Below are 25107 nucleotides of genomic sequence, written 5' to 3'. Positions count from 1 at the left end.
TAATAATAGCTAGCATTTATATGGTACTTGAAGGCTTGCACACTCGTTTTACAAATATCTCATTTGATCCTCACCACAACCTGGGCAGGTAGGTGTTATTCTTATTTCCATTTTATCAGTGAGTAAACTGAGACACCCAAGTTACATGATTTGGCCAGGGTCACACAACTAGTGAGTGATTGAGGCTGTATTTGAGCTGGAGGCTTCCTGACTCCAAGCCCAGCACTCTCTGTGCTGCCTGAAATAATGCCCAAAATAAAATATGTAGGATTATAAAGAAAAACAGTTATATTAAAATGTAATTATCAAAATGTTAAATAAACACTTTCCCAGACTCAGGGTTAAGACTGCCTGACTAATGTAAAGGAGACCATGGTTAACAGCTTCCATTTCTACAAAGTACTTTTCAGAAGCATCTTATGTGCCTTAGAGACAAGAGTTCTCTCCCCCAAGGTCACACAACCAGTTAGGTGACAGAAATGGAGTCCAAACTGGTTGTTCCTTGGCTGGTGCCTAGTCCAAGTTTCTTTCCACCACCCCAGGACTAAGAAAAGAACACATCTCTCCTGTCGCCACGCCCACAACTAGCCCCGCCCCCACCACTAGTTGCAAGCAGCTGGGCACGAGTGGTTGACTCGGGGGTGGAGCCTCGGTTTCCATGGTGACAGTAAACAAGGCTGCGGAGCCTCTGCTGCAGCAGCCACCATGATTCCCCCAATTGACTCTCTGCTCAAGTATGATACCCCGGTACTAGTGAGCCGGAATACAGAGAAGCGGAGCCCTAAGGTAGAACCCGGGAGCCTGGAAATGGGGGCTGCAGGGAGGGAAGGAGAAAGAAGATTAGGTGAAGAGAATGTGGGAGGGCAGAGGGATGGAAAGAGGAGATAGGAAGAGAGGAAAAGGAAGTAAGAGAATAGATGTAGAGGAGGGAAAAGAGAAGAGGGAAAAAATAGTGGGAAGTTGGAGAGAGGGGCGAAAATGGGGAGGGAAAAACAAGAGGAAGGAGAGGAGGAAAGAAGCATAAAGATGACTGAGAAGGAGAAAGGAAGATATGGTTGGGAGGAGGAACTAGGGAGATGAAGGAGAGGGAAGAGGATAGAAAGAAATAAAGACAGTGGGAGGAGCAAAGGGAGGATGGAGCAGAGGAGGAAAGAATGTAAGAGGGAACGAGTGGAAAAGAGGAGGGAAAAGGAAAAATGAAAAGGAAGTAGGGAGGAAGTGAGAGGAGGATGGGAGAGAAAATGTTCAAGAGGAGGAATCACAAGAGAATTAAGAGGATAAAAGATGCTGGTGGGAAGAGGGGAAGGAAAAGGTGATATAGATGTATAGGAGAGGGAATGAGGAAAAGAGGAGTGTCATGAGAAGAGAAATAAAAAATGAGAAGGTGGTGAGGGAGAAGAAAGGTGGGAAGAAGGGAAGGAAAGGATACAGGAAAAGAACCCAGGACCATGTCTATCCTGGGGCTGGTTCTAGGGGTCACATCTGTGAGCTTCCCTGTCACCTTCTTCCCAGGCCCGTGCCCTGAAGGTCAGCCCCCAGCAGCCACTGACTACAGGGCCAATCCCACAGCCTCCCAAAGGCAAGGTCATCCCTTCTACTTCTGCTGCCCCAGACCCCGCCAAGCAGGCTGAAGAGATCCTGAATTCCATTTTGCCTCCCAGGTAAAAAGATCAATTGATAATCAACAAGATGGAAAGTTGGGGACAGTGAGGTGGCTCAGCAGATAAAGTGCCAGTCCTAGAGACAGGAGAATCTGGGTTCAGACTCTGCCTAGCTATGTGACCCTGGGCAAATCACTTGACCCCCATCACCTCACCCTTACTGCTCTTCTGCTCTGGAACCAATATGCAGAATTGATTGAAGAAGGAAAGTAAGGGATTAAAAAAAAGAAGATGGAAAGTTCTGGGATGAGTTGTATGACTGTTCCAAAGACTGGCTTGGCTAAATTAACAAAGGATTTTCAGCTACATATGGGGCAGTGAGGTTTTTTTATCATAGCAACAGTACTAAGAGGGATTGCAATTCATAGTTGTGAAGGGAATCCACCACACTGATGAAATAATAGATATTGAAGTATTGATATCAGCATCTTGTGATATCAGCAGACTAAACAATGGTTCTAAACAGATCCCTCCCAGGGCCCCAGAGATGGAAGATCACAAAATTGACAATTTAGAGCTGTAAAAGACCTTAGAAGTCACTAGCCCAACTGCCTTATTTCATAGACAAGGAAACAGAGCCAGATAGTCAGTTTTGGAGGGCCTGAATTCAAACCTAGATCCTTTGACTCTAAAGACCAGTGAGTGCTATTGGATACAAATAGGCATCAACTTTACACTCACAGAAAGGGGAGAAGGATGGGGAGGCACAGGAATTCTAAGTCCCAAACGTACTAGGATCTTTTTTTTTTCACTCCAGGGTCATTTAGCCCCAGCACTTAAGGGTCTGAGTCTCCTTGCACCAGGGTTCTCTAATTATTATCTAGTCTACCATCCTAATAGACTCCCCATTGTATCATAGAATGCCATACTTGAAAGAGGCCTTAAATATTACTTAATCCAACTACTAACAAGGAACTTGAGTCCAGAGAAAGGAAGAAATTTTTCTAAGATTCATTAGTCTTAGTATCTCAGGGTTTCCCAGTAGCTCCAAGATCTTTATATGCCTAATATCTTTTTTTCCTGGCTTTTATCCTGATGGAATCCAAGAATACAAGAACTGGAAGGGACAACAAAACCATCTAGCTCCAACTTTTTTATTTTTACATATGGGGACACTGAGGCTTGGGAGGCTGTCACTTGTTTTCAACAAGCCTTGCTAAATCCTTTCCTCAGACACTTACCAGCTCTGCGAACCAGGCCAAGTCATTTAACCTCTGTCAGCCTCAGTTACCTCATTTGTAAAATGTAAACAAGAGTACATATTTCACAGGGTTGCTGTGAAGATCAAATGAGATAACATGTGTGCTTTGCAAACCTTAAAGTGCTATACAAATGCTAGTTCTTAATGTCATGACTATTATTGCCCAGGATCACATTGGAAGGAAGCTCCAAGAAGGGATTAGACCATTGCTTGGGGATAGTTGGAATGATGACAAGAACCAAAGCAAAGAAGGCAGAACTGATAGAATCTTACTTCTATTTTCTCTGCCAAGAATAATGATCGGTGAACTGGAAGGGTCAAAGAGAAAAACACAATTAAGGAATCAGAACTCAAGATAAGTAAGGAGATGATAAGAAAGCACCTAGCTGGCCTTGCTTGGCTCTAATGACTAGAGCCAAATGACCTCCATCCAAGGGTAATAACAGAACTGATGTGATGACTAAACTGCTTTCAGTAACCTTCAAAAGATTATGGATTTCCTCTGTAGTGACACAGGCCTCCTCACACCAGATATGCTATCTTCTGACTTAATGAATTTTCACTGGCTGCCCATGATGCTTGGAATTCCCTGTCCTCTCACTTCTATCTCCTGGCTTTCCTCCAACTCCCAGCTAAAATCTCACCTATTACAAGAACTTTTCCATTAATGCTAGTGTCTACTCCCCCCCCCCCAGATTATCTCCAATTTATCTTCTATATCTCATTTGTACAGTGTTATTTGTATGTTATTTCCTCTATTAGACTGTGAGCTCTTAGAGAGCAGGAAACTTTTTTTTTTTTTTGCCTTTCTTCATATCCCCAGCACTTAGTACAGTGTCTGGCATACTGTAGACACTTAATAAATACTTGATATTATTGTTGATATAAATTATTTAGTAGAGAGAACACTGAAGAGTCACAAGAACTGAATTCCAATCTAGACTCTTCCACTAGCTAACTGAGCAACCACAGATAAGCCTCTTTTCCTCTCTGGTATACATGGGATGGTCTTCATGATCCGGACATTTCCCTTCTCCATTTCATCCTCCACCCAGCTGTCAAAATAGGGAAGAAATTGGAGGTTTTGGGGGGTGCCTTTGTATCCTTAGCACTTGATTCAGCCTGCTTATTGTGCTGTAGGTACTTAATCTTCATGGAATAAATGGGAACAGGTGAGTAGAGATTGTGGCTTATAGAGGTTTTAAAGGATTAATTTTCAAAAAAAGAAAGAGATTGGAATATAAACTATCAGTTGCCTTCAGTTCTTGGCATAATTCTAGAACACAATATTAAAGAGTTGGTCAGTGTACATCTAGAAAGGGAAGTGATCATAATCAATATGGTTTTATTACGAAGAGGTCATGCAACAGTAAGCTCAGTGTTTTTAGTTAGAGGGGCCCACCTGTGGTAAAGACTCATTGAATGACTTGAAGGAAGGCAGAATAAACATCTCTAGACTCCTCTCTCACTACCTTTCTCCAAGATAGATTTTTTATTCCTGCCAGGACAGGAAGTAGGAAATTAGGACTAGAGGCCACTCTGTTCTCATCAGAAGTGGGAAGACTAGGCTAGAAATATATCTATTTGCTTCTTTAAAATATTCATTCAGAAATTATTAATAGGTTCAAACTAACTTCTGATTGCTTTGTCATTTCTTGAGGGGAAAAGAGACCCCAAACTCCAAATCCAAGACTTGACCCCTCTCCCACCTAATACCAGTTCTGAAACAAATACAAATGGGAAATAGGAGACAGACAGACAGACAGACAGACAGAGGAGTGCTGGATCTCAACCCTAGGGGAAACTCCCTACAGATTCTGTTGTGACAAACATTATAAGAGATTGCTAGTTCCCTTTGTCTTACCAGTCTTTTCCTTCAGCAACCTGAAGTGGAAATGGTCTCTTCTATCTTTTCTCTCTTAAAACTGGAAACCAAAAGCCCCTGGAGCAATTTGACACTTTGAAGAAAATTCAAAGCTTCATAAGTCCCAGATAATGGGGACTGGACCAGTAGAGTCCCAAAAGGGCACTGCCAAAGACGAGCTCTTTGTCTCTCACCGACTCTTCCTTACCCCTCACCCAGTCAAGGGTATTCATCTCCACCAATAAGAAGAGTGTTCCGTACTAATGGGCTTTTGGACAAATATTTCACCTAGAATTTAGCAAACCACTTGACAGCTTCTCATGCTGTTTTTGTGGAGGAGATTGGGGGTTGTGGCTTAGACAATAGTACAGTTTGGTGCATTCAGAACTAGTTATCTGGAGCAGATAGGTGGTTCATTGAACTGAAAGCCAGGACTAGACATAGGTTCAAATCTAATTTCAGATACTTCCTAGCTGTGTTAACCTGAGCAAGTCACTTAACTCCAATTACCTAGCCCTTATCATTCTTCTATCTTGGAACCAGTACACAGTATTGATTCTAAGATAGAAGATAAGGGTTAAAAAAAAATTAATTGGGTGACCTCTCCCCACTTCCCAAATAATTATGAGTGTTAATGTTTAATGTTAACTTGGAAAGAAGTCTTGAATGGAATTCCCAGGGATATGTACTTGGCACTGTGCTGTTTATAGAAGGTCAGATGTGAAAAATAGTATGAAAGCAAAAATGACAAGTTGTGGCAACTGAAAAAGTGTATAGGGTGGGGAAGAAACAAGGAGTAGATATCTGTCTCTTTAAGGAATGCTCATAATCTTTCTTTAGAAGGCTCTTGCAGAGCAGAGAAGTTAGGCTGGTTCCACATGGCATTAAGGCATTACTAGGGGTAATGGGTAGAAGCTACAGAGAGAAAAATCGAGGCTTAATATAGGGAAGCATTTCCTAGCAATGTAAGCCCTAGAGGTGAAATAGGCTTACCTGGGAGCAACAGAGGCCCTTCTCACTGAAGATCTTCAAGCAGGAGCTGGATGACCAATGGAAGTGTGGCCTAGATAATAGTACAGTTTAAACAATTCAGAACTAATTGCTTGGCCAGCCAGAGGGGATTCTGGGACAATATAGCCTGGACTACATGGTTTCTGAGGTTCCATTCTAACTCTGATATTCTGTGAGTCTGTGTAATTATAGAGGCAGATTTGGAGTTGTCGTAATGAAAAATTTTCACAACCAAGGTCCAGGGGGACATTATTTGGGGATGTTGTAGGGGAGAATTTTTTGAGGCATATATTGAATTAGCTGGCCTCTCAGGTCCCTTCCAGTTCTCAGATTTTGGGATTGTTTGAAGTGTCAGAATAGGCACTGTAAACCAGGACTTCTGGCTCTATAATTCAAAAGTGTTTCCATCCTTCTGCCCTTTCTTCTCCAAACCCTTCTTCAAAGTCATTTCCGCCCTGGCTCATTTGTCCTCATGTATCCCCAGTTGACTTGCACTGGGCACAGAAGGCCTTAAGCAGAACAGGATTTCTCTGAAGTGAGCTTCTTATATTGGACTCAGTCAAGATGCAATGTAGAGACTTCTAACAACCAGAGCCGTCCCAAAGTGGGAAGGACTGCCTTGGTAAATAGTGGCTTTCCTCTTACTAGAAGTCTTCCAGAAGAGTCTTGATAATTGTAATTTAGAGACGTTGTAAGGGAATTTCTGTTGGGTACAGGCTCAGTTAGAACCTTCTGAGGTGCCTTCCAGCTCTGAAATGCTATGATTTTTTTTTCCTTTTTCTTTCTTGGAGCCTGGAAGTGCAGTGGCCTCTCCCATCCTGATCCCACTGCTAATCAGTGTGGAAGTTTTGAACTGTTCTGTCTTCAACCTTGGAATTCAACACATGGAGGCCAGACTCAGTGGGGACACCTGATTGGCTTAGGCCACTGTGGTCCAGAATTCCCAAACTCAAGTGATCTACCAGCCTCAGCTCCTCACCACCACACCCAGTGATTCTGTGATTGGGAAGGAAGCCAGTCTTGTCAGAAACTTCATTAATGTGGTGAAGCAAACTCAAGTGGGCCCTTTATCAACACAGACAATATAATCCAATGGAAAGAAGCATGGCCTAGAATCTGGGACATCTGGGTTCAGTTCAGCTCAATTCAGCAAACATTTGTTAAGCACTGAGCATGTGTGATCAATAGACATTGAATTCTTTTCCCAGGTCTGCCACACAGTTCTAGTTCTCGGCAAATCAAGTCCCTTTTCTATGCCTCAGTTTTCTCATCTGTGAAATGGAGCTAATAATCCCTTCCCTTCTTTCCCTTGGGACTGTTGTACAGTTGATAGCACTATGTACATGTGAGCTATTGTTATTTTAATATTAGAGCTACTATGAAATGGGATGGAATAGAAAAGCTTTTATTAGTACCTTATTATTATAGTTTGTCCTTCGTTTTTTTTTTTTGTTTTTTTTTTTTAAATTTTAAACCCTTAACTTCTGTGTATTGACTTATAGGTGGAAGATTGGTAAGGGTAGGCAATGGGGGTCAAGTGACTTGCCCAGGGTCACACAGCTGGGAAGTGTCTGAGGCCGGATTTGAACTTAGGACCTCCTGTCTCTAGGCCTGGCTCTCAATCCACTGAGCTACCCAGCTGCCCCCTGTCCTTCGTTTTTGAAGAGGATCAATGACATCATGACTTGTGCATCAGTTGTATTAGGTGAGGCAGAAGTACACAACGTCATTAGCCAGCCTCTTACAGAGTTATCTAAGTCCAATGGTAAGACAAAAAGTCAAGATGACTGGGGATGACCTGAGATTCATTAGATGACCTTGGCATCATTGGTGCCTGACCAAGTTCTAAGTGCTCCGCAATACCTGCTTCAGCTGCCTTCGTGGCCATAGAAACAAATTGTTCTCATCTTCGCCTTCCACTAGGGAAAATCTGCACTTACTTGGGGTAGACATCTCCCTAACTCATTGATGGGTTTGAAGCTTGTTGGATACATTCAACCTGATTTAGCCTGTTTGCTTTAGTTCTTCATCTGTAAAATGAGCTCGAGAAGGAAATGTCAAATTATTCTAGTGTCTGCCAAGAAAACACCAAATGGGGTCATGAAGAGTTAGACACAACTGAGCAACAACCACAGAAGAGAGGAACTGAAAGGCCCAGTGTGTGTAGTAGCGTCGGGGAAAGGTAGATGAGAAGACCCTGAAGTCCTTCGTATGTAGCAGCAGGCCAGGTAGAAGCACCTGCAGGGTGGTGAAGGCACAATAGCAGGGCCACTATGGCCTTACCATTGATAGTGAGGCTCAGTAATCTAGCATCTCATTAGAAGAGTTGTGACTCCTCCATCATACAAGCTGTTTGAGTGGTCATGTCCCAACCAATGATTGTTTGGAAGAAGTTAATTGGTTCCTGGGTTGGGGATGAGAGGTAGGGAGGGGTGATGAGGTCAGAATCAACTGAGGTGGATTCCTTGTGAGTGCAACAGAAATGTGAGATATTGTTATATTTAAAATAAAATGAGAGAATTCTTCTAGCATTGTGACCCTCTGTTGCTACTGATCATAACATATTTCAGAAACCTCTGATTCTGCTCAACTTTTATTTTTTCTTTTTGAGCCATGTTAGATACAACATGGTGGGCGGAGTTACATACATGGAGAGCTGTCTGTTACACAGCCTTTGGCTCTGACATTATTTGCCTCCTGTTAGTGCTCTGCTTGCATGTATAATAAGCACAGCATGAGTAGATAGACTGAAAGTATGTTGACTTATCGGAATGCAGGTAGTGAGGGAAAATTCTAGGGTTAAAAAATTGGGTGGATAATCCACAATGTGGTTTTTCAAATGTGGATGATAGCAAAAGACTGACCAGCTGGTCAGGTGCCTGACACACACTTGGTGCCTTCTGTTTTCCACCTCTTTGCCTAGGACATTTCTACCTGTCTGGAGTATTTTTCTGTCTTGTCTCTTCACACTGTGCTTTCTATCTATCTTCATCTTTCCCCCTTCTTAAGTGCCACCTCCCCTGGAAAGCCTACTCCAGTATGGTAATCTAGGCCTCTTCCAGCTATAACTTGGTCAGCATACTGGACTATGAGTTTCTTGCTTTTTTTATTTTTCTCCCTCGAGTGATTCCCATGACTGATTTATTTCTCTCTTGACCACAGTCCTGAAAACAGAACTCTATATTCAAACATTTATCAAGTGCCTACAGTGAGCAGGACACCATGTTAGGTTTTGGAGAAACTTTAAAGTTTAGATGAGGACAGTCCTTAATTTCATGGAGTTCACAATTTAGGAGCAGGGCTATGACAAATATACAAATAACTATAATATACAATATCATGTGAAAAGTGTTTTAGCATACCATAGCACTTTATACCTAGTAGGATCTTAACAAATGTTTATTTAACAGAATGAATTAGATTTAAAGAAAGTTCAGTGTAAGATTGGGGAGAGATGGTAATTACCAATTAGGGATTGTGATTAGGGAAAGTTCTTTAGAGGAAGGAAAATGGTGTGAACAGAACCACACTGGTGTGAAAGCATGGAGCTTATTGCTGGAACAGAATGTTCCAGTTGCCTAGCACTTAGAGTTCATGGAGGAGAGGAGTATGAAATGAGACTGGAAAGGGAAAATGACACCAGAGTCTTTGTATGTTAGGCAGAGGAGTTTGGATTTTATTGGACAGGCAATAGGGAGTCACTAAAGAGACTTGAACAGGGGAATTACCACTTAATCTATTCATTAGAAAGATTACTCTTAAGTTGTATGAAGAATTAAGTGATAGAAATACACATTAGGAAGTTATTGCAATAGCTTCAGTAGGAGGGAATGAGTGCCCATATGAAGTGTGGTAGTAGTGGGGAAAGAATGGAAGAGGATGGCAAAAATGGAATCCACAAGACTTAGTAACTGATAGGATATGAATATTGGATATTTTAAAAAATTCTTGGATGAATATAATAAAGAAAATAAAGCCATCGAAACCCATCACCACTGCTTAATTTTATTGCAATGAAGAAATTTTAATATAGCAGTTATCTGAGTAGAATGCCACTAAATAGAAATTATTCCAATTATTAAATTGTCCAAATAGAGACAGGCATTATTTTTAGAAATGAAAAGTCAAAATCATTGGAGGGAAAAGGAAAAGAATCCAATATATTATGTACATTGATTTTAGGATTATTTGTACAATAAGCATATTCATTATTATCTTGAATGTCTTTATCTAAAGTTTAACTAACTTTATGAAGACTTGGTAACTGATTGGATATGAAGGAGAGGAAGGATTGAACAATGAACTCAACATTATGAATATGGGAACCCACGTGAAGAGTGGTGCCACAGAAGGAACTGGTTAATCATGGAAGATAAATGAACTTGGCCTTAGACATGTTCAGGTAGACATACTGGTGGGCCATCCATGTCTGGGACTTAGATGCCAGGTCAGTGATTGGGGAGGCCCCAGTGCAGATGAAAAGAATCCAGTGGGTGGAGTGCCTGAAGATGCATGGGATGGGGGATGGTTAGAAGGGGCTCAATGTTGAAATAAATTCCTGGAAGAGATGGAAGGAGGAGTGCCTGCTGAGAAATCTTAATGAGTATTTTGAGATCATTCTGCTTTCATGATGAGAAGAAAATAGGAGAAAACAATGTCGAATTTGAGGAATATAAGAGAGGGACTGAGGGAATTGTATTACATCTATCTTTCTCAACAAGAGGCTGGGTTATTTGCTTTCAGTTGATGGTAGTGGTGGTGGTGGTGATGGGTAGTATTGTATGACTGAAATTGGAGATTAGAGGAAAGAAGATTTGGAAAAGCTGGCTCTGATGCTTCTCTCCTCTTGTTGGAGAGGTGATCAACTAGAGGTGCTGAGTAAAGCATACATGACCAGTGTGTTGATTTTTTGCGAGAAGAGTTAAGTCTTCTGTATGGCATTCATTTTGCTTATATACTATACTTTTGTATTTTGTGTGTGTGTGTGTGTGTGTGTGTGTGTGTGTGTGTGTGTGTGTGTGTGTGTGTAAATCACTGGGAAGGACCAGTAGGAAAAAAAGGATCAATAAAGTATTTTTAAAAAGAAATAAACCTGGGGCTAAGTGGATAGAGAACCAGGTCGAGACTGACCTCAGACACTTCCTAGTTGCCTGACCCTGGGAAAATCATCTAACCCTCATTGCCTAGGCCTTGACACTCTGCTATCTTAGAATTGACACTAAGAAGGTAAAGGTTTTAGGGGAATAAAAGAAATAAACCTTAAGGGAAAAAAAGGAAGGAAAATTTGCTGTAAGGAATGAAATTCAAAAGTAGCTGATAAGAGTAGAATGATTGTCAAGAAGCAGTTAGGGCCTGGCAGAGGTTATATAGACAGTGAATTCATAATGAATGAAATTAGTTCAGTTTTGTGACTTCAGTGATATCTAGCAGCCTAGGAGTGAGAATGGAGTAACTGAATTTGTCCATGGCCACAGTAGATGTGACATTTGAGCACTTAAAGGGATTGGAGGAGAACAAGAAAGGAAGAAAAAAAGCATGAAAGGAATCCCAGATATTTTAAAAATATTTTTTCAGTTACATGTAGAAAGTTTTTGATAATTGTTTTTTGACACTTTAAAATTCATATTTCTCCCTCTCAATGCCCCTCCCCTGGCAGTGAATAATCGGATATAGATTATACCCATACTTTAATGGTAATACATCTATTACTTATGTCATGATAGAAGATACATATCACACATATAATAGAAATCTCATGAAGGAGGAACATACCTCAAGTATATGAATCCTGTCAAGCAGTTTTCCCACCATCAATTACATCCAAAGGGGATTTCCTTTGACATCTTAATTCCTACTTTAATGGAGAATCTTAAAACATTTTTAAGACAGACATGGATATGGAACTTTATGCAGTGATTTTTGGTTTGTAATCCTATAAATATGGTACAAATGGTATGCTCTGCTCTACACTCAGATTCCAGTAGTTCCTTCTTTGTGGATAGCATATTTTCATCATGAGTCCTTTGTGGTTATCCTGGAAACTTGCTTTCCTGATAATGGCTTAGCCCTTCACAGCTGATCATTGTACAATATTTCTCTTACTATATACATTGTTTTCCTGCTTCTGCTCACTTTACTTCGTATCAGTTCATATTGTCTTTCCAGGTCTTCCTGATTTCCTCCAGTTCTTTGTTCCTTATGGTGCAATAGTATTCCATTACAACCATATACCACAACTTGTTCATCCAATCCCCAAATGATGGACAACCTCCCAGCTTCCAATCCTTTGTCACTATAAAAAGAGCTACTAAAAATATTCTGGTCCAGGTAGGTCTTTTCCCCTTATCTCTGATCTCTTTGAGATACAGACCTAGTAGTGGTGTTGCTGGGTCAAAGGGCATGCGAAATTTTGTGGCCCTTTGAGCCTGGTTCCATATTGTCCTCCATAATGGTTATATCAGTTTAGAGTTCTACCAATGGTATATTAGTGTCCCAATTTTCCCACATCTCCTCTAATATTTATCATTTTCCTTTTTGGTCATGTTAAGCCAATTTGGTATGTGCGAGGTGGTATCTCAGAGTGATTTTAATTTGCATTTCTCTAATCGATGCTGATTTGGAGATTTTTTCATATGACTATGGATAGTTTTAATGTCATCCTCTGAGAACTGCCTGTTCATATCCCTTGACTATGTCTTGATTGTGGAATGTTTTGTATTCTTAGAAATTTGACTCAGTTCTCTATATATTTGAGAAATGAGACTTTTGTCAGAATTCCTTGCTATAAGATTTTTTTCCAAAATTGTGTTTCCCTTCTAATCTTGGTTGCATTAGTTTTATTTGTGCAAAAACTTTTAAAATTTAATGGAATCAAAATTATTTCTCATTTTTTTGTAATGTTTTCTGTCTTGTTTGATCATAAATTCTTCCTTTCTCTATAAGTCTGAACAGGTAAACTTTTCCATGTTCTTCTAATTTGTTTATGGCATCATCCTTTATTTCTAGATTAAGTATTCATTTTGAATTTATCTTGGTATATGGTATGATATATTGGTCCATGTTTAATTTCTGCCATACTGCTTTACAGTTTTCCCAACAGTTTTTCTCAAATAGTGAGTTCTTTCCCCAAAGTTTGGATCTTTGGGTTTATCAAAAACTAAGTTGCTGTGGACATTAACTGCCATATGTTGATTACCTAATCGATTCCACTGATCCACCACTCTATTTCTTGGCCAGTACCAAACTATTTTGATAATTACCACTTTATAGTATAGTTTGATATCTGGTACAACCAGGTCTTCCTTCATTTTTTCCCATTATTGGTATTGATTTGGAGTTATGTTTTGATGTTCTTGGCCAGATGTTTTTCCAGATGAACTTTGTTGTTATTTTTTCTAATTCTATGAAATAAATTTAGGTAGTTTGACTAGTATGGCACCAAATTAGTTAAATTAATTTAGGTAGGATTATCATTTTCACCATATTGGCTTGGCCTATCCATGAGCAATTAAAGTTTTTCCAATTGTTTAGGTCCGACTTTATTTGGGTGAGAAGCGTTTTGTAATTATGCTCATATAGTTGTTGGGTTTATTTTGGTAGGCATACATACTCTCAGGTATTTTATATTGTCCAGAGTTATTTTGAATGGAATTTCCTTTTCTATCTCTCGCTATTGGATTTTGTTGATGGTAAATAGAAATGCTGATGATTTATGTGGATTTATTTTGTATTCTTTGACTTTGCTGAAGTTGTTAATTAGTTCTATTAGTTTTGGCTGATTCTCTAGGGTTCTCTAGGTATACCATCATATTATCTGCAAAGAGTGATAACTTTGTTTCTTCATTGCTATATCTAATTCCTTCAATTTCTTTTTCTACTCCTAAAGGTATAGCAAGAATTTCTAGTACAATATTAAATAATAGTGGTGATAATAGACATCTTTGTTTTACCCCTGATCTTATTGGGAAGGGTCTTAGTTTATCCCCATTACAGATAATGCTGTCTGATGGTTTTAGATGGATGCCACTTTGAAGAAGAGACCATTTATTCCAAAGTTTTCTAATAGTTTTATAAGGAATGGATGTATTTTGTGAAATGCTTTTTCTGCATCTTTTGAATCATGTGATTTCTGTTGGTTTTGTTATTGCTATAGTCAGTTATTCTGATGGTTTTCCTAATATTGAACTATACCTGCATTCCTGGTATAAAACCCACCTGATAATGGTGAGTTTTTCTTGTGATAAAATACTTCAATCTCCTTTTATTTAAAAATTTTGCATCACTGTTCATTAGGGAGGTTGGTCTATAGTTTTCTTTCTCTGTTTTATCTCTTCCTGGTTTATAGGTATCAGATACACTATATTTGTTTCATAAAAAGAATTTGGGAGGATTCCCTCTTTCCCTATTTTTACAAATAGTTTCTGTAGTCTTGGAGTTAGTTGTTCTTTGAATATTTGGTAAAATTCACTTGTGAATCCATCTGGCCATGGGACCTTTTTCTTAGGGAATTCTTTGATAGTTTGTTCATTTTCTTTTTCTGTGATGAGGTTATTAAAGTATCATACTTCCTCTTTTGTTAATTGAGGTAGTTTATATTTTTGTAAGTATTCATCTATTTCACTTAGATTATCAGATTTATTAGCATATAGTTGGGCAAATAACTTCTAATAATTGCTTTTATTTCTTCTTTGGTCATGATTTCACCTTTTTTATTTTTGATACTGGAAATTTGGTTTTCTTTTTTTTTTTAAATCAAGTTAACCAATGGTTTATCTATTTTATTTTTTTTTTCATGGAACCAACTCCTTGCCTTATTTATTAGTCCAATGGTTTTCTTTTAGTTTTATTAATCTCTTTCTTGATTTTCAAGATTTATAATTTGGTGTTTAATTGGGAATTTAAAATGTGTCCTTTTTTTTTAGTTTTTCAGTTGCATGTCCAATTCATTGATCTACTCTTTCCCTAATTATTGATGTAAGCATTAAGAGATATGAATTTCTCTTTAAGTACTATTTTGATGGAATCCCATACATTTTGATATGATGTCTCCTCATTGTCATTTTCTTAATGAAATTATTAAGTATTTCTTATTTATTCTTTTGACCCATTTGTTCTTTAGAATAAGTGTTTAGTTTCCAATTAATTTTTTAGTTTTTCTGGTGCTTTTTGTTGAGTGTAATTTTTATTGCATTATGGTCAGACAAATATACACTTAATATTTCTGCTTTTCTTCATTTGGATGTGAGGTTTTTATGCCCAATTATGTAGCCAGTTTTTATGAAGGTGCCATGTATTGCTGAGAAAAAGTATATTCTTTTCTACTCCCATTCAGTTTTCTTTAGAGGTCTGTCATGTCCAACTTTTCCAAAGTTCTATTTACCTCTTTAAGTTCTTTCTTGTTTATTTTTTGGTTGGATTTATGTACTTCTGAGAGGGAAGGTTGAGGTCCCCCATTTTACTAGCCAGTTCCTCCTGTAATTCATATAAGTTTTCCCTTAGGAATCTGAATGTTATGCCATATAATACATATTTTTTAATACTGATATTGTTTCATTGTCTACAATGCCTTTTATCATAATATAATTTCCTTTCTTATCTTTTTTGATTAGATCAATTTTTACTTTTGCTTTGTCTGAAATCATGACACCTCTACTTTTTTTTTACTTTAGCTGAAGCATAGTAAATTCTGTTCTAGCCTCTTTTAATCCATGTGTGTCTCCCTGTTTTAAATGTGTTTCTTGTAGACAGCATATTTTGGGGTTCTTGTTTTTAATCCACTCTGCTGTCCTTTTCCATTTTATGAGTGAGTTCCTCCCATTCACATTCACAGTTATGATTATTAATTGTGTGTTTCCCTCCATCCCATTTATTCCTATTCTTCTCTTTCTTTCTCTCTCTCTCTCTCTCTCTCTCTCTCTCTCTCTCTCTCTCTCTCTCTCGATTTTCTCTGTTCACGGATGTTTTGTTTTCAATGACTACCTCCTCCAATTCCAAATAAACTTTGTTCCTTTATACTGTGGCATGGATTGAGCCTAAGTGCTATATACAAACCCAGCTCAACCAGAAAGGGGTAGTTAGTGGATGGGTAGAAGGTGAAACTACTCAGGAACCCACAGAGGTGGGACCCAAGATTCTACCTCAGGGGAAGCAGGAGAGCCTCCTACTTAGCCTTCTGTTGACTGAGGATTATTATGGAAGAATCTCTGAACAGGCTTGAAACCCAAGTGTCATTCTTGCTCTCCTTCATCCCCCATATCCAATCTGTTGCCATGTTCTGTTGATTTTACCTTCATAATATCTCTTGTATACATCTTCTCTCCTCTGACCCTGATACCATCTTGGTACAAGTCCTCATTACTTCGCACCTGGACTATTCCAATAGCCTGCTGGTGAGTGGATCTGCCTGCTTCAAGTCTCTCCAGTGCATCCCTCAGCTGTCAAATCAATTTTCTTAAAAGTATAGGTCAGAACATGTCAATGCCATCTCCTGCCCCCCAAGTTAATACACTCCAGTGGCTTCCTATCACTTGCAGTGTCAAAATTAAAATCTTCTGAATGGCCTTCAAAGCCTTTCACAATTGTATATCCTTCCCCCCTCCCCTGCCAACCACTTTCCAGTCTTGTTACAGCTTCCTGCCCTTCACAGACTCCATGATCCAATGATGTTGGCCTTGCCATTCCTCATACATAACACCCCATCTCCCAACTCCAGGCATTTTCACTGGCTGTTCCCCCATGCCTAGGAATCTCTCCCTCCTCACCTCTGCCTCCTGGCTGCCTGAGCTTCCTTTAAGCCTCAGCTAAAACCCCAGCCTTTCCCAGTGACCCCCAAGAACTAGTTGATGATCTCTGTTCCTGTGTATATCTTATTTGTTCATAGTTCTTTGCACGTTGCCTCTCCCACCATACTGAGAGCTCCCTGATAACCTTTGGCCTTTATTTGAATCCCTGCTGCTGAGTTAGCAGAATACTGGAGACATGGTAGGTCCTCAGTAAATACTCATTGGCTGACTAACTGGCTGGAGGAATCTGAAGACTTGGGTTCAGTTGCTAGCTATCACCCAGCTGTCTGACTATGGGCAAGTCCCTTCCCCCACTTCTGAACTTCATCTGCCTCAGTTGTAAAATGAAATGTTGTCTTCTAGCTTTGATGTTCTTTGATGCTATGATTCTGTGATTCCTTGAGTTCTGGCTCTATTTCAAGTTTCACTGAGACTTGGAGCTGCTTAGAGCTGCGCTGCCTTGGCTGCTCTGTGCACAGCGAGTTTGTGGAGCCTGCCTGCCAGGCTGCCTGCTGCCCTTGCCCTTGACCTCATCCTGGCATTGTGTGTTTATTCCACAGAGAATGGGTAGAAGACACTCAGCTATGGATCCAGCAGGTGTCCAGCACACCCAGCACAAGGATGGATGTGGTGCATCTCCAGGAGCAGCTGGACTTGAAGTTGCAGCAGCGGCAAGCTCGAGAGACTGGAATCTGCCCAGTGCGCAGGGAACTGTATTCACAGTGCTTCGGTGAGTGCTGGGAATAACCATAGGAGGGCTGCGGCTGGGGGAGGGCAGGTGCAGTCTGGAAGCAAGATGTGGTGAGGAAGGGCAGCAGACACCCTGCTCATGAAGTTGATGAAAATTGTGCTGAGCTCAGCTCGTGATAATGGCTGCCTGGGACTTCTTAGTCTATGTTCTCTGAACAGATCAAGTGTTTCCTCCCTGGCATCAGTGGCTCTCGAGATGTCAGTGAAGGGAAAGATTATACCTCTCCTAGTTGGGGACATTGAAGGCCAGAAAGGTTGTCAGTCAGTCAACAAGCATTTATGAACAATTTATAATATGTGCCAGGCACTGTGCCCACATTCAAAGAATTCAAAAGATTCAAAGAAAGGCAAAAGCAGCTTGAATTCTGATAGAGGAGACAACTTGCAAACAATTATATACTGGGGGCAGCTGGGTGGCTCAGTGGATGGATAGCCAGGCCTGGAGAGGTTTTGGGTTCTAATATGGTCTCAGACACTTCCTAGCTGGGTGGCCCTGGACAAGTCACTTGACCCCCATTCTTCTGCCTTAGAACCAATACACAGCATTGATTCTAAGACAGAAGGTAAGGATTAAAAAATAAAACAATTATGTACATATAAAATATAAATGAATGATAATCTCTGAGGGAAGGTCCCTTAGCAGGAAGAGTGGGCATGGTGAAGATTGGGAAAAGCTTCTTGTTGAAGGTGGAATTAGTGCTGAGTCTTGAAGGAAGCCAGAAAGTAGAGGTGAAAGAAGAGGGCATTCTGGTAATGGGGAGCTAGGGAAAAGGTGGACAATTGGGAGATGGGTGAGTGATGATAGATCCAAGACTGCTAGGAAGATTTATTAAACTTAAAGAAACATCTGAGTTTCTTACAGATTCTTCTTCTTTTTTAAAATCCTTATCTTCCATCTTAGAATCAATACTGTGTATTGGTTCCAAGGCAGAAGAGTGGTAAGGGCTAGGCAATGGGGGTTAAATGACTTGTCTAGGGCCACACAGGAAGTGTCTAAAGTCATATTTGAACCCAGGACCTCCCATCTCTGGGCCTGGTTCCCAATCCATTGAGTCATCTAGCTGCCCCTTTCTTATAGATTCTAAATGCCAATCTTCTATTTGATATAGTCACCTAACATAATTACTGTTCTGCCAGTCTGTTTCTTTGCCTTTAAAGGTATTGCTTTTTGTTACATGAAATCCTTTAAAAAAAATCTCTGTATAAACATAATTACTGATTTTGTGTCTTAACACCTTCCATTTCTTTGATTAATATTCACATACTTTCAATAGATGGGATAAATATTGTTTTTAAAAAGTGACATGCCCAAGGTCATACAGCTCTAGTGGCAGAGGCTCCCAACTCCAAATCCAAGGTGTATCTCTGCTAAATTGAATCCCTCCTTTTGTAGTAAACATGTCTCCTTAAAGGAACCCCACTTCATACTGGTGTTCATACATTTGGCTCTAGGAGGCCCTGAGTACCTCCCTGATCCCCCTGTGGTGTCTGCCCTATTTGGTAGCTTCAGGCAGCCATTCCCCTGGCATTCCAACCAGGAGTTTCATGAAGTAATTCTCCTTATTTCTGGCCTCTTCTCAGCTCATCCTGCCAGTATCTTCATTACAACTGGAGTCACTGCTTGCATTTAGAAGCTACTTGGAATGAGAAAAGAGAACTCTTTGGCGATTTAAAAATATACAATCCAACCACATTTAGACCACAGTCCAGAAGCTTATTTCAAAGATTAATTTGCTTACCATTTGATAAACTGACTGGCGCCAAGAGACTGCAACAAGAGGTCTCTTAAAAAAAATCTGGGCTTCTTGGCCATACCCCAGCTTCTCTGTGTCTGGCTGGCCACTTACTGTTCAATCCTACATGTTATTAGGCCCATCTTCTGAGCCCCAGAGAAACTGTGATGTATGGCAGCCAGGCTCCCCATACCCAGTGCTCTGGGCCTTCACCAGAGTCCCAGACCTGCTCAGGCCAGTGGTCACTTGGGATTCCTTCCTAGTCTCATTCAGAGAAAAGTGACTAACACCATGAGATCAGATTCTTTTTTTAAATACAGCATCCAGTTGATGAACAGGTATAAATGGGTAATAAATGTTGAATTTCAGTAGGATCAGCGATCTGGGACTGAGGAGCACAGGGCTCAGATCCTAGCTTTGTCATTAACTCTTTGCATGACCTGAGGAGCTCACTTCCCCTTGCTGAGATGAGCCTCAGTTTTCTCATATGTTAAATGTGTTTAGATTTCACTAGCTGCCATACCTTGCAAAGACCAGTTGAAAGAAACTAGGGATATTCAGCCAGAAGAAAACTTAGAATGGACATGATGATCCCATTTGGAAGAGGGATTAGACCTTTTCTGCTTAATCTCAGAGGACAGAACCAGGAACAGTAGGTGGAGAATATAGAGAGGAAAATTTAGGCTCAATGTAAGGAAAAACTTGCCCACAAAAAAAGATATCTAAACATAGAATGAGTGAATAAGAGTATAAATCATAAAATCTACCAATGACTATGTAAGAGAAAATGATACTGAAACAACCTATCAAAGGGGATTCAATTAACATGGTTCTCAGAGGAAAAAATTTCTCTGAAAACATAAACTAACAGAATAGAAAGGAAGAGGATCAATAAATTGAGCATTCAGATTTTTAAAAAAAATTTAGTGGTCTAGAAAATTAACAAATGAACAAATTCAGAATAAGGCCCAAAGAAATCTTGACACTTTTGCAAGTGGAATGGGTTGCCTGTGGATACAGCAGGTTCTTCATTGCCTCACTAGAGGGCTTCAGGTAAAGGCTGGATGACAGCTTATTTGGGAGATCGTAGGTGAAGTTCTGTGATACTGTGAGATGCTCTCCTGGAACCCTTTTAGCTCTAACATTTGTTGGTTCTTTGGTATCTGTTTCTCTGCTTCTGCCTGGGGAGGGATGTGAGGACATAAAGTGCCCCAGATGGCTCCAAAGTCATCAGCTTTGGACTTGGAGGCGGAAGATGTAGGTTCAAATCCCAGCCCAGCCACTTCCTGTGTCACACTGCTTCATAACTGTAGGCAAGGCCCTTAGCTTCTCTGGGAGGGTCTTCATTTCCTCACAGTAAAATACCTTGAGGTTGTAAGAAAAGCTCTTTGAAAACTAGAAGGTATAGTTATAAGAATAAGAATTATTCTGAGATCTGGAGCTTGTATCCTCAATGTCTTGAAAGTCTTCAATTCCAGAGAGGGGTGAACGCTGGCCTGCTATCAGGGCACTGTCCTCGGCTGACTGCCTGGTACTCTGCAAACCTCAGTTTTGGCATTCTGTCTCCATCAGAGAAGTGCTTGTTCTGGTGGGAATGGACTCTGTGAGTCATCACATTCCTTCCTCTCTGCCCCATGAAAGGGTGCCACCCAAGTTTTCTCTGCACTCTTTTTTTGACCTTGGACAGTGTCCCCAGTTGAGGCAGAAGAGATTGTCACTGTTCTCTGCATTCTCCTCAGGGAGAAACATGGTCAGTAATACCCAAGTTGCCTTTTCCAGCCTGCTGTCTTCACTGACCTGCGTGTGTGTGTGTGTGTGTGTGTGTGTGTGTGTGTGTGTGTGTGTGTATTTCCCCATGTCTTGGAAGATGAGCTGATCAGAGAAGTGACCATAAATTGTGCGGAGCGAGGCTTGCTGCTGCTGCGTGTCCGGGATGAGATCCGAATGACCATTGCAGCCTACCAGACCCTGTATGAGAGCAGTGTGGCTTTTGGCATGAGGAAGGCCCTGCAAGCGGAGCAAGGGAAGTCCGACATGGAGAGGAAAGTGAGTGAGATGAGGAGACTCACCATGCACTCCCTGCCCTACATGCCAAGCCTACAGATACCTGTCCCCTCTGTCATCTGTGCCCTTCCGTTCAGCTTAGGTGGCAGAAGTCTCCTTGTTCTCAGGAAGCACATCATTGACCCAGGATAGTCCTCTCTACTATAAATCTGATCATTTGCATTTCAGTAGGTCACACTTGGTTTTTAATCACAATCAGCTAAGCATATAGTGGGGTTTATTTTTTATTTCTTTCCCAAGCTTCAGTGTCAACCATTTGGAATTCCACTGGGTGGCAGTAAAGGTTCTGGGAAGATGGGATTTTCCCCTTGGTTTCATAGATAAACTTAGATTCAACTCAATCTGTTACATATACCTACACCTACACAGAAACACATAGACACACAACCCTGCCCAGGCTTCCTCCCCTGTGCAGCTTCATGGGAAGATCAGATGTCATCTTTGCTCAGATTTCAGAATTGGAAACAGAGAAGAAAGATTTGGAAAGGCAAGTGAATGAGCAGAAGGCGAAGTGTGAGGCCACTGAGAAGCGGGAGATTGAGAGGAGGCAGGTTGAAGAGAAGAAACACAACGAAGAGATTCAGTTCCTAAAGCGGACCAATCAGCAACTGAAGGTGAGGATGCTGAGGCGGGTCACTTTGGGGGTTAGTTGGCCTAATTTTCTGGAGGGCTGGGTGTGCACTCTCAACCATAGCCTAATTAAATTCTCCCTTCTAGCTTGGTAGGAGAAAGCAATGGTGTGATTCCCTCCTCCAACAATAGCTCCCTCTTCAAGAGAAATCTGTTCCCTAAATGGGGGTGGGAGAAACCGAGGTTTCCATTCCACCACAACTTACATCTTTGAGCATCTGGTTTTGGCAGCATTTCTCCCCTGGAATACCAAAATAACAGAGCCCAGGAAGTCCTCCCTGGCAAGTCACTGCATTTTGTCATCCTTACATTTGAGAGTCCCATTCAGAAGGGCCAGACCTCAAATGGACACAGATGTTGGAGATAAGGGTGTGAAGGTCAGGGAAGGCCCAAGAGAGGAAAGGGGCAAGGAAAAACCTTTGTAATTCTGAGTCTCCATGCAGTATGCTGTCAGAAGATCTGACCACTCATTTATTTTCCCCCTCCCTTCCCTGTAGTCCCTTTATCTTGCTTATATAGGAACACAGTCAGGGTAGGATGTCATCCACTGAGAGTGTGGAGCAGCCAATACTGCTGGGGAATGCTGTGTGATTTTTCTGGAAGGATTTCTGAACTTTGGCTGGCAAGGGTATTCTAGGGAGAAGGATCTTCCCACTGCCTGTCATCTCTTATTCTCAATAGAAGACCTCGAGGGAGCCCTTTAGCCCTGGGATTGGCAGGGACACCAGCATCTACAATCCCCAAATTCTTAGAATCTGAAAGGGTGGTGCTTCCTGCTAATTGAGAGTGACACCAGTCTTTGTTGCTGAAAATTGATTTACTGTTGTGGCACAAAATTCTTTTTAAGAAGAAAAAATATCAATCCAGAAACCTTCAGTCAGATAGGAAAATTAGTCTTGAGAACAAACCTGTTCCTGTCTTTCACAGATACTTTCTGGGCTCCTTAATCTCCTTGGGAGATTGCAGTAATAAAAGGAAGCTACCTTAGCATCTTTCTAACACCTCTTGGCAACCACCTAATCCCTAGGATGAAGGATTCCTTAGACATGAGTAATTTGTATTAGCCCAAAGCTGTACTACTTCTAAAGCACAGCCTGCCTGCCTTTCCTGTCCCTTTCCCAGGATAGATATCTTTACCACAGTCATTTATTTTACTAGTTGCCTGAAGATCAGAACAAGTGTCTCTCAAGCAGTCAGCTTGACAGCCAAAATGAAGGCAGCCTATACACTAGTAGCGATTTTCTTTAATTGGGCGTCAAGTTGTCTCAGTGATGGAAAATGTGCTATTCCACATCCTCTCGTTCCACCTGGCACACAACTCCCGAGTTCCCAAACTGAAGGGCCAAATGTTTAATTTAGCAAACATAGCCAAGCCTGAAATATGAGTCCTGAAATCACTGCTTCAACAACTTTTATTCAATTTCCTCTTCGATGCTTTACATTATACCCTGAGCTTGGTCATTGTATGGAAACCAGGGCAGCTCTGGTTTCTTCTAATGCAGCAAGACCATGCTGCCAAGCCAGAAACAAACTAATTTAGAAAATATGGAGTTAGGAATGAAAAAAAAAGAAAAAGAAAACCCAAACCATAAAAACCTTGGGCTTAGCTGTCTGGACTATTGCAGCCACTTCTCCTCAGGGACATTTTTCACCTTGGGGTGCTTGACTCTGAGAGAAAAGCTCCACCCTAAATATGAATGGTTTTCATTTTTGTTTTTCAGGCCCAACTAGAAGGCATCATTGCACCGAAGAAATGAAGATTTCCATGTGGGCCCCAGCGAGAACTATCCCTATACAAACAGCCCCCTGTAATAAAAAGCTACAGTTTAGTGAACCAGCCCAAGCCCGTGCCCTCCAGAAAAACCACCATGCAACATTCACATCATTGCCTAAATGCCCTGAAAACACCTCAAGATTTGGTAGTAATGCCCAAAGTTGGACAATGGGAATTCGTGGCTCCCAGGTATCTTCCATACTTGGCTTCCCAGACAGTTTTGGAATTAGTTTAAAACCTACTTGGCATTGCTCAATGTAAATCCTTGAGCAAGGGCTGTCCAGCTAGGGGGTTGAAATGGCCACTCCTGCACCTTCACTCCCAGGTGCCAAGGGGAAGTGGTTCCTCCTTTGAACTTTAGTTTTCTATATTCTCTTCATCAGTGCTTCTCCCAATGCTACCTTTCCCAAAACCTGTCCTCCAGAAGGTTGTCTTCCTGGGATCTGTCTCTACCTTCCCAGCCAAAGGTAGTACTTGGGACCCGTTTTCATGCTTTGCTTTGCCCAACCCTTCCAATCAGCCCCAATGGCCTCTCAAGCTGCCAGCAGCTACTTCTCTTTAGAAGTCAGTAAGATTAAAGTTCATGGCTTTACTTAGGTGTTTGCTAAAAAGAGATCCAAGTCATGGATGTTTATTATCACAAGGAGGCCACAGGCAGACAGACACCAAGGCACTACAGCAACCTATTTCAGAAAGTATCTGTTGGGTTTGCTTTCTGTAGAAAGAGAACCTGTCCCCTGAATAGCCATGCCTAATCAATCAGAGCTGATCAGACCCCAGGAAGCAACCTTGATTTAGTACAGCTGGTAAGCCAATCAGTGAGAGCTGACCACGGATGGCTACTACTCTTGTTCAGAAGGGTAAAACTTTTAAGTCAAAGTAAAATAAATCCAAATCAGGTTTCCTGTTTTTTTTTTTTTTTTTTTTTTTTTTTTTTGCGTTTTATTTTTGTAGGACTGTACTTAGTAGAGGTTATTTTATTGCCTGGTAAACCAAGATCAAAGCCAAGAGGGAAAGATGTGCTTTATTTCTATTAGAGGTCCAATAGGGCTAGTTAGAGGAAGCTGTTCAAACCAAGCCTCCCAGATAGCATGGCCAAAGGGCTTTTAACAAGCTAGCTTTATAAGCACTTGCTCTTCTCAGGGACTGGTACAAAGAGCCTTGCTGGGTAAGTGGTCTCTCTGTCAGCATCAGGGGAGTATCAAAATCCCACTCACTACTTTTCAGTCAGGGAGATTTGCTTGAAAAAGGTCAAAAAGGGTCACATCCTGCAGCAACTATTTGCTTCCATTAAGGAAAGTTCTACTTGTTAGCAACACTTGGATTCAGAAAAGCTGTTGTGCCTCCCTTGGAAATCTGTTTGTAGTAAGCAGCACTGGACAGTTCTCAGATTCTGTACAAGAATTTGGCATGGGCTCTGAGTATCGAGTTAGAAGCACTCTACTCACTGAAAACTGAGTTCCAAATTCTGGACCTGCCACCCATTATCTCCAACTCCCAAAGGGAAGTTGATGATGCTGTTTCTCCCTGAAGTTTGGGCAACATAAAAATATTTCTTGAAAGCCATCTATTTTGCAAGGCTCTCATGCTTCTGTTCTAACAAAACAGTAATTAGACAACCCTTCTTCCTTTGCATCT

General features: G+C 40.9%; 1 protein-coding gene across 1 annotated transcript; it reads left to right on the top strand.

The window, feature by feature from the left end:
* The first annotated feature begins 705 nt into the window (after positions 1-705).
* DNALI1 (dynein axonemal light intermediate chain 1) lies at positions 706-23452 on the top strand. The gene is made up of 6 exons (XM_044671488.1): positions 706-786; positions 1513-1661; positions 17079-17248; positions 20869-21047; positions 21515-21679; positions 23417-23452. Exons 1-6 carry the CDS (start codon positions 706-708, stop codon positions 23450-23452), a joined length of 780 nt encoding a protein of 259 aa, XP_044527423.1.
* Positions 23453-25107: the final 1655 nt, after the last annotated feature.

This window comes from Gracilinanus agilis, chromosome 3, assembly GCF_016433145.1.
Source record: "Gracilinanus agilis isolate LMUSP501 chromosome 3, AgileGrace, whole genome shotgun sequence".
NCBI classification, from domain to species: Eukaryota; Metazoa; Chordata; class Mammalia; order Didelphimorphia; family Didelphidae; genus Gracilinanus; species Gracilinanus agilis.
Note: the sequence above shows the minus strand (reverse complement) of the source record. Positions and strands in the feature narration are given on the sequence as shown.